General features: G+C 46.3%; 1 protein-coding gene across 1 annotated transcript; it reads right to left on the bottom strand.

Annotated features, from left to right (window-relative positions):
- Positions 1-1,358: 1,358 nt before the first annotated feature.
- Plk2 (polo like kinase 2) lies at positions 1,359-7,169 on the bottom strand. The gene is made up of 14 exons (XM_055603575.1): positions 6,759-7,169; positions 6,067-6,174; positions 5,805-5,921; positions 5,483-5,612; positions 5,220-5,307; positions 4,678-4,773; positions 4,373-4,571; positions 4,134-4,281; positions 3,715-3,812; positions 3,339-3,468; positions 2,862-3,102; positions 2,620-2,749; positions 2,275-2,385; positions 1,359-2,137 (listed from the first exon to the last, which is right to left on the bottom strand). Exons 1-14 carry the CDS (start codon positions 7,017-7,019, stop codon positions 1,946-1,948), a joined length of 2,049 nt encoding a protein of 682 aa, XP_055459550.1. The 5' UTR covers positions 7,020-7,169; the 3' UTR covers positions 1,359-1,945.
- Positions 7,170-9,853: the final 2,684 nt, after the last annotated feature.

Below are 9,853 nucleotides of genomic sequence, written 5' to 3'. Positions count from 1 at the left end.
GGTCTACTCCATACTCCGGCAACTCTCCTGAGATTCCTGTTCTTAATTATCATAACACCCAGTGCATACCTTCATCATAATGTCATAGTACTTATCAGCCTGGGGCAGCTGCACTGTCTCTGCCACTCTGAGACTTCCTGCAGGGCAAGAAGAGACCTAGGTTTACTGCACTCAAGGGAGGATCTGCTACCTTGCAGCACAGCTCAGTAAACACGAGAACGCTTAAGCCTCTTCTAAAACCTTAAAGTACCATGCAATATTCCACTGTTAAAAGGAAAGAGCCGGGGTTTTGTTTGTTTGTTTGTTTGGTTATTGCTTGTTCTCTGCTCATAAACTCAGATTCAACTTGTACACACCTGTTACTTAAGTCTTGCTCTCGCATTCACTCTAAGTCATTACCAGAGTAAAATTTCATGCATAGGGAACTCAAAGGTGTTTGAAGACGCCTATACCCATCGCAATTTCCCAAATTTGACTTTCACTAACAGTGTATGAGGGGCAGAACTTAACCGTTTTAGATAAATATAAACACGTAAGTACCGTGGAGGTCTACACTCCCCGGTATTACAGTGTGAACATCTCTAAAACAAAACTCTATCCACCCTCAGGATTGTTTCCATTGTGGTATTATTATAGTTGCACAACAAAGTTTATTAGCGTCACATGCAGGTCACTGTATGTTGAGGTTAACAGGATAGACAGAATGATTCTATACCTTTCACTGAGAGAAAAACTTTGTCAGATTTGCCTCTTTAATAATTTAATCATTTAAAAGATGGACCCAAATCCTAGTTTGACTCACGAATCTCTTCTCAACCTCCATGCACCAGAAGAAAAATAGTGAGTTATTAACAAAGCATTTCCTTCTACTGTATTCTGAAGCGGCACTGCCAGAGGCACTGGAAGTGTTGAGGCAGGTTAAGGCTGAGTAACGCCTTGATGTGATGCATGCATTATAACGTAGCCTGTTTTAAGGTTAACCTCTGGGACCTACTCACTGAAAATGAGAGGTCTGTTTGCACAGGATTATTCTGCTTTCTGGTTTTAAGTTAAATGATTTTTGAAGAACTATTCTAGAAACAAAGTGGTTTGGAATGTAGCAGGAGTCCAATATTTGAGGGGGGGAAGGAGGTTGTATAAAGTCATAGCCCTGTTATACTCTTCTCAAGACAGATGCACTAAAAAAGTCTGTCATTGCACTTATGAAATTAAAGACTGATTTCCTAGAAAGTGTCACTAGGAAAAGTAAAGACCTTTCCAGTTTGTTTGGTTTTGATGTCATGCTGCAGTATTAGGAGCTCATGTTCAAAGGCTGTGTCAGAGTGTTGCTGTCAGAGTTAAGGACAGGAGACCATTGCTTCTATTTCATACTCTTTATTGCCAAGAGTTCAAAATGGTCAACATAAAAAAAAAGAACATCTTGATAATAAATACTGCTCTTGGGGCTGTAATAAATAAAAAGTTTATTAACAAGGAATGCACTTTTCCAGCCACAAGTGTATTCAAAAATAACAACAAAAAAAAATTATATATGGCCATAGTTCACAGTTAGGCAGCCAAAAGCTGCTCTGATTGTAGCCTTTAAACAAGGGAGTGTCCTCCCTTCTCCCTCCCCTTCAGGAAGTATATTCACAGTTCCAAGTCCTCCAGCTGAAAACACTCTCAACAGAGAGAACTTAAGAGTCAATGCATCTTTCTGAAAAACTGTCCGATAAACCTTTTAATGACAGGTATCTCAAGGAAAATGGCATTCTGCTCCGCACTCGGATTGTCCAAAGTCAACTGTCCACCTAGGCTGGTCTGGTTCCAGCAGTCCAGCAGGCCACAGAGAACTGTATTCGTACCTCCACCTGTCCATCTTCTCCACATGCTCTGGATTCCTCCACTGGCTTCCCTCTTGAACTCACAGTGGAAAAGAGTCCCATAGGGTCTACTCAGAAGGCTTTCAGTTACATCTCTGTAAGAGCATGTTGAGGGCATATTCCATCCGATTTTTTAACTCTAATGAACAGCCAGACATCAGCAGAGTTGTCAGTCTGAATGTTGTAGATATCCTGTCCTCATTGATATAAGTGAGAAGGTATTCTTCATTTTGGTTACAGATGATTATTTTTGTATGGTCATGGTAGAAATTCACCTTTAAAAATAAGCACAGACGTTAGAACTCACTAAATACTCAAGAAGTAATAAAGGTTCTGCCAAAAATTAAACCAGCTAGGTAGAAAACGAAAGGTGTTAGGACCTAAACATGTACTTCCTAGAAGGCCCAGTTACCTGAAATGTGCCATCATTGAAGAGCATCATTAAGGCTTTATCAGATTTTAGCCACTGAAGGAGGTAGAGCCGAGGTCTTCGAATATCAGTAACACTAGGGAGATCGCCACCCTGGAAGAAATGGAGAGAAGGTCAGCGCCCAGGAAGCTGGATAGTGTGGGCATTACACAATGCCTCTAAACTTAAGGCTCAGAACGGCCTCAAGATTCCCAGCTCTGCCTCAGAGAGACTGACCCACTGCATTTAAGATAAGACATGAGAAGCTAAACTAAGCAAACTTCAAAGTGATGCAGATTCTATGGGGTCCAGAGTGCCTCAACTATCTCATAGAGCCAAGGTACTTACATCCATGAGGTTCTCCTCCATGTAATGAGAAAAGTATTTCAGCACCGTCACTTGACTAATAAACTGTTCAGGGGCATCTGTTGCTGAGAAAACAGAGCATTGGCCAAGTTCCGCGTAATAGTGAACTGTTCTAAAAATCAGGAAGGAGAGAACAGAAAGATTAGAAGCAATTAATCAGTTTCTAGATTTCATTAGTTGCAACAGCAGAGACCTGGCAGACAGCATTAGTCAGGCACACTTACTTTTTGTCTGGAAGGAGGCTCATGTGGGCACCATTGTTGAAAAGGACTCCAACAGTGTGGTCTGAGAGCTGGTACCCAAAGCCATATTTGTTGGAGTAATCGACCCATTTGGTGACCCACTGAAAGGATGTGCTCAGCTGCTCTTTGGGAATGCAGTCGGCTTCAGGCATGTTTTCGAGACACCCTCGAAGGACTCTTGCCACTGTGTCTGCCACACTTCCCATGGTACTATCTTCAAGGCCTGCAATGTCACAGAACGGAAATGACGACACTGTTTACCATTACACTCCAGGATCTGGATGGAAATGCTATTTCCCTCCACTGACTTGAAAGACATAGGAATCGAGGTTACTCAGTGCCTTTTCCCTAATTCTGTAATTTTGTTTCTATGGTAGGTTAATTACAAAACTGACTCAGGTCACTTAGTACCTAGCATGAGCCTTACAGTTTATTTAAAATACGGTTTGGAGCACTTACATTCGCTGCTACTGCTGCAGCTGCCAAGCGTCCCTCTCACGAGCATCCGAATTGCATCCCCAATCTGCTGTTTGTTTTCCACTGCGGATGTTCCAGATCTGGCAACTGTGGTGGGAGGTGGCTGGAGCTCCTGGAAAGGGCGAGAAGAGCCGTACAATGAGTGAAGGAGCTAAGTCTGTTTATATTTGAAATTTCAGATTTAAATGAGATTATGGTAATTACTGGGGAAGCTTATCAAGAAGCAATGGACGTAAGCCAGAGACAGCTACTGCAGCATCCTGGCTGGAAGCATTGCTTCAGCCCAGTCATCAAGAGGGTGATTATCCAGGAACGGAAGTGAGCTAGAATGTCTCTACATGTATGTTCTCCAACGTACCTCATCTGTTCTGTGTTTGCTAGGTTGCTGGGTTATCGAAGTCTTCTTCAAATCATGCCTAAGCTTGTAAATATCTTCATCTTCTTTAGACACTTTGTCTGTAAATCAAGGAGAAGAATTGTGCATGTTAATCTGTCTCAACAGAGACTGAAAGAGGGCTAGCTTCACGTCTTCCAGGAACCCAAGGCAAAACCAGCTTTTCATCATTGCCATCAGTGCAACTACTCAGGCAGCTTCAGTGTTTAGGAAACAGAAGCTATCAGTCAATTCTAATTGTGTGTTTACTCTGCTATTAGTGTCAAAGGTCAGCAGTATACACATATAATGGCGAAATTATGCTAAATGTGAAGTCTGAGCTTACTCATCAAATTTAAGGGTAATTTTGGATACAGAAAAGGGACAGATGCCTTCAAACTTACTGTGTGTGTCGTTATATCTTGCTTTGTCCTTTTTGCCACCGAAAAGAGCAGCAGCAGCTTTCTTAAAGAAATTCTTGGCTGGGCTTGATAAATGGAAGTCTGGAACTGTGTGGCAACAGCTAGAAGAGAGTCTGTCTGGAGTGAAGCCCTGTGGAACCAGAAGAGACCTTCAGAACCCAATCCAACAATCAGGGCAACGGCACACAGTTCCAGAGAAAGGTCAAAGAGAGTGCGCTGACCTGCAGAAAGAAGTCGTGCCGAATGATGTCATCCAAACTGGGACGATCCTCGGGGTTCTTGGAGAGCATGCTAGCTATCAAGTGCTTAGCAGGGGCCAGCAGCGAGGACGGCATTGTATACCTTGCTTCCCTTATGCATCGGTAGGTTTCTTTCAGATTTGTAGTTTCGAATGGAGGTCTTCCTAGCAGCATTGTATACCTGGGCACACAGAAGCACACCTTCAGACACGGTCAAAAGGGAGCTCTTTCCCAGCATCACAACCGAGTCAAATTTGCCTTTTAGACATTCTGTTGCGTTTACTTACATTACACAGCCCAAGGCCCAGATGTCTGATTCACAGCCATGTCCTTGTTTGTTGAGGACTTCAGGGGAGAGATAATTTGGGGTACCACATATTGTTCTAAAAATACAAAATATAGCAAGATCTCGTTAGGAACTATTGCACTAATTAAGTTTATTTCTTTGGGGATGACTCAATGGGAAATAAAACCTTGAAATTCTATGTGGAATTTCTACTTGACCATTTTCTTAGTGTTTTTATTTGACCAAGTTTCTCTTGATAATTTTTGTAATGTGTGTACAATTCCCTCAGCCCATTTGACCAAGTGTTTTTAAACAACTGAGACCAGATGGTTTACATATTTCAGGCAAATTTACAGCTTTTTTTATTGATTGCCCTAATAATCAACTTAGAGGTGTCAATTACCCTAAGTCATACTGGACATGAGTTTCCTTTCAGTAACACTGCTGGGGTTTAAAGATTATAGTGTGAACTAACTTTCTATGATCTAAAAATAAAGGTGTATTTGGTCTCCACAAAATAGACAGGTAGGACATAGCACTCACCTCCTTCTGTTTTCCAATGGCTCTAGTCTGGCTGCCAAACCAAAGTCTCCAACCTTCAGTTCCATGGCTTCATTAATAAAAAAGTTCCCTAGAAGATCAAAAAACAAAACAAAATGTGGACTCCCTGGAAAGGACTCCATTGAATCCATCCATTCAAAAAGCTAGATCCCAATTAAGGACATTAAGAGATAAAAAGGGTGAACGGGTGGAAAGCCCTCGCCTCTCTCTAGCCCCTCCCCCAGCTTCTGCAGTGGAAGGCTTACCTAGCTTGAGATCTCTGTGCAAGATTTCTTGTTCATGAAGGTACTTGAGTCCCGACACAATCTGCCTGAGGTAGTATCGGACTTCTGGCTCTGTCAACACCTTTCGCGCTTTCAAGATATGAGCCATGGACTAGGAAGAGGAGGAGGAAAAGGACAATTAGCCGAACAAAAGTTACTGAAATCAGGCTTCCCTTTGCTGGACTAGTGATGCAGGTTGGTAGGGAGGGAGAAATAATTAACCGTCACAGCCAAAATCCCAGATAAAATGTAAGCTAGGCACCACAGTAGCTGTTAGCTCGCTGACCCAGGGCTTAGCCCTTACCCTTCGACTGCAGTATTCCAAGAGGATGTAAATGTTTTCTTTGTCTTCAAAGTAGTGGTAAAACTGCACCACATGCTTGTGATGGAGGATTCTGTGAAGCTCTATCTCTTTGTCGATCTGAGGAGGAAAAGCAAGATAAAGCTTACTTAGCCTCTCCTAGTCCCTGGAAAGGCAGTGCTTACACACACAGAAGACATTTTTCTAATAGGGTAGGGCCATCCCTGCACACAAAGAAAATACTTTACTTAACAGTCACACACACCTTTTCCCTTTGATGAGGTTTAGCTACTCTGCTGTGAGGAATAATTTTTGCAGCGTAGACTTTGTTGTTTGTCAGATCTGTCATTTCGTAACACTTTGCAAAGCCACCCTGAGAGGAAACAAAGCCGGGATGGAATTGAGCATGACAAGAAAATGGAGGGCCAACGTCTAAAATGCAGGAGGGCCGTAAAGGGAAAGAAAAAGCAAAATTTTAGGGAACAGGGAGTGGGCAGAGGGATGCAATCTGCTTTGTGAAAATGGACCTTCAGGGAGGGGAGCACGTTCCTGGAAACAAGTCCAGTTTCTCTCCCTTTTTACAAAGGAGCCCTCTACGGAGAGGGGAATGGAAGGGGGGGGGGGGGGGGGGTGTAAAGGGTGGGAAACAGCCTCGGAGGAAATTTGACAAGCGGGTTCCCCCGGGGGATCAGGTGGTGAGAGCTGGGGCTAAGGTAAAACGCTTTCAGTTCAGGAAAGCCTAGGCTGAGCCTGCGAAGCCGATCCCCAGCGCTGTCAGCGCACAGACGCCCAGGACGGCAGGTGAGAGACCCACGTCGCGGTGGTGGTGGTGGGGGGGGGGACACCAGACAGCCGAACGAACGAGAAGCGCGGGCGCTGGGTCCGCGCCGGCTCGGCTTGCCCGGGCAGCCCGCCCTCCCGCCGCCCCGCAGCCGGACAACCGCCGGCTGCGCTCACCTTGCCCAGCACTTTGCCCCGGCAGTAGCGCTTCCCCGTCGTGGGGTCGACGATAATCCGCGAGATCTCGGGTCCCGAGTGAGGGTGGTGGTGATGGTGGTGCGGGGCCGCCGGGGTCACCGGGGCCTGGGGCTGCCCGTCCTCGGACGGCTGCTGCGCTCGCTTCTTCTTGGAGTCGCCGCCGCAAGCCTTGCCCAGCGCCTGCTCGCACATCTTGCTGCCGGCGGCCGGCTGGTACGTGATAGTCCGGAGGAGCTCCATTCGGGGTCCTGTCGCCCAACGCCGCCGGCTGCCGGCTGCCGCCTCCGAGGCGCGGACACGCGTCCGGACTAGTAGCCCTGGCCCTCGAACCCCGGGTCCCTCCGCCGACCTTCCCGTCTCCAGCCCCACTCTGCCTGTGCGAGCCGGAGCAAAGCCGCGAAGCCTTATATACCCGCCGGGCGGCGGGGCGGGGCCTCGTGACGTCACGGCCGACGCTCCACCCGCCGGCCCTGGAGCGCGCGGCCCGGGTAGGGGCGGGCTGGCCGCGTGGCCGCCCCTGGAGGTGGCCGCGCGCCAAGCGACCCCGACCTCGGACGTGCAGAACGCAGAGCCGGGGACGGACGCCCTGTCGGGTTCCCGGCCGGGCAGGGGTGCGGGGAGGCAGCCCGGGGAGCCGCAGGGTCGCCCCGACGCCTGCTTGGTCCAGCAGGGCGCACCCGGCGAGCAGGAGAGCTTGGTGCCGATCGGGGTGACCCGCGGGGCTGTGGGAGCGTCTGTGCGCCCGGCCGCCTCTTCCCACTGCCCGATGAGTGAGCCCCTGGTCAGAGGTCAGGCCTTAACCTTGGAGAGAAGGTTGGACGCCCCAGCGAAGGTTTGGTACGCAACAAGTCGAACCACGGGAAGGCACGAGCGCCACCCCGTGGAACTGCTCAGAAAGGCGACTAACGGTCTGAGTGGGCCGTGCTTCGCAACAGGATGGGCTTTTTGACAGGAGCGCTCAAAGTGTGCCCCGTCGCTAATTATGATTTTACCACTGAAGTCATCTATGACTTTCTTGTCCTAAGCGGGTGATTCCAATTGCGTGGATCAAATGGCTCACTAGGAGATGTCACCGCTCTGGAGCGCATCGAGTCAATTCAAGGCTCCCCTGTCAGGTGAAGGGGGGAGTGTAGGCTGCTGGGCTCACATGTGCCTGTCCACAAGCTCGGATTTTACCGCTCAGTTCTGACAACTCCGCGGCCTCCCCTTTTTCCTTGCTCCGTGTGCCAGCGCGTTCGGAGTGCTGACCGGTATTTTGAAGGACTGTACTAAACTCGGCTAGCTATTTCAAAATGCCTGTATCATCTTAACGCAATTTTGAATGAAAAATACGGCCGTATTAGAGGAGGCAAAATAGTTTTCCTTCTACCTTTCTAAATTATATCTGTGGTTCCTCAAGCAGGGCAGATTAACTACAGAAACAAGTTTATTCAAATACATGGAAGATACACAGTGAAATGAGTACCCCCCCCACCCACCCACACATACACACACAAGGAGGTTTAAATGCTATCATAAGCCAAAACAGACTGTGGAAAAGACTGGAAACGAAGGCAGTCTGTTACAAGGAAGTAAATAGGGATGAAGGTTGTTAACTTTTTTTATTTTCAACTGATAAAATTATTATTTAGAGTTGCTCTTTGCTTGGTGCTGGAGACATTTCTTGGGAATTCAGATTTCTTTTAATAAATAAGATTACCCTAACCAAAAAAAAAAAAAAGCAGTGTGCCATTTTCAGGGCTCCTGTGTCTACCTACTTTTAAATTCAGCTCAACATTATCCTGACTCAGAGATTAATCTGCAGTGACATATTCTAGTTTCCTGTGGATGTATTTTGAAGTGACATAGTCTAGCCTACCTTTTCCCCATCTTACAGGTGAGGAAACTGGGTATGAGACAGCTTAACTAGTCATTCTTAATAAAATTGTATAGAACCCATGTCTATTTTTTTTTTTTTTTGTCTCAGCTAACATAGTATGAAAGCAGTTGTTTTGCACAGGAGCCAGTGACACTTAGAATTCCAGACTGATAAGGGTAAATTGGGTTTTCCTTTCGGACCACTATCAAACCTGGGTAATTCTAAAAGCCATCAACAGGTACAAAGACACTCTCTTTCTTCCCCGAACTCCCAACAATTCCTTAGCATTGCAGAGCAGACCAGGCATGTCTCTGCCATTACTTTCCCTTTCAGAGCTTTAGCTCACTGCAAGCCCAGGCATGTTTTTCACAAGGGACAGTAGACTTGAACCGAACATTATCCAGGCTTGAATAAGAGGGGGCGGGGCTGGAAGTGGAGTAGCAGAATTACACAATCTCCCTGCTTTATTCATAAACTCAGGTATGACCTTTGCTCCTCAGCCTGTGGAAAGCAATTGAATGAGCCTGCCGGTTGGAGAAGATCACCCACTTTCCCAGAGAGAGTTTTGCACTAATTCTCTCTCTCTCTCTCTCTCTCTCTCTCTCTCTCTCTCTCTCTCTCTGTGTGTGTGTGTGTGTGTGTGTGTGTGTGTAAGTGCATGTGCATGCTCACACTTGTGATAATCAAAAGACTGAACGTATGGTGAAGACATTTTTTCATTTTCGACATACAGTATTATGTACTTTTCTTGGGGATACTTTCCTATTTGCTGGACGTTTGAACATCCCATGTGAAATTCAGTTCTACTTCCAAAAACATGCAGGCATTTAATAAAATAGCAATGCTGAGTCCTTGCCAACTGGGAGAGAATGATTTTCTTTATAGTGGTGCCATCATGTGGACAGAATCAGAACTGTGGTCCCTAGAACAACAAAACTACTATCCACAGGCAGTAAATCTCTAGTTACAAAGTATTTCTCTTATGTTGATGGTTGTGAGCCTAGCCTTTAACAGTTGAGCCACCTCTCTAAGAGAAGAGGGAGGGAGGGTGGGACTGGGAGGAGATGAGGGAAGGGGCTAAAGCTGGGAAACAAAGTGAATAAATACTAGGTAGATAGGTAGATAGATGGATGGATGGATACATAGATAGATAGGTAGGTAGGTAGATAGATAGATAGATAGATAGATAGATAGATAGATAGATAGATAGATAGAT

The sequence above is a fragment of the Psammomys obesus genome, unplaced genomic scaffold, assembly GCF_907164565.1.
Source record: "Psammomys obesus unplaced genomic scaffold, mPsaObe1.curated_primary_1811, whole genome shotgun sequence".
Taxonomy (NCBI): Eukaryota; Metazoa; Chordata; class Mammalia; order Rodentia; family Muridae; genus Psammomys; species Psammomys obesus.
Note: the sequence above shows the minus strand (reverse complement) of the source record. Positions and strands in the feature narration are given on the sequence as shown.

What these genes read in the sequence shown, in the direction of transcription:
- Plk2 (XM_055603575.1), bottom strand. Translation starts at nt 7,019, where the DNA reads ATGGAGCTCCTCCGGACTATCACGTACCAGCCGGCCGCCGGCAGCAAG. An exon ending in TGGGCCTTGGGCTGTGTAAT is followed by an intron (nt 4,572 to 4,677) that starts GTAAGTAAACGC and finishes CTGTGTGCCCAG; the next exon opens with GTATACAATGCTGCTAGGAA. An exon ending in CTGCAGCAGTAGCAGCGAAT is followed by an intron (nt 3,103 to 3,338) that starts GTAAGTGCTCCA and finishes GTGACATTGCAG; the next exon opens with GCCTTGAAGATAGTACCATG.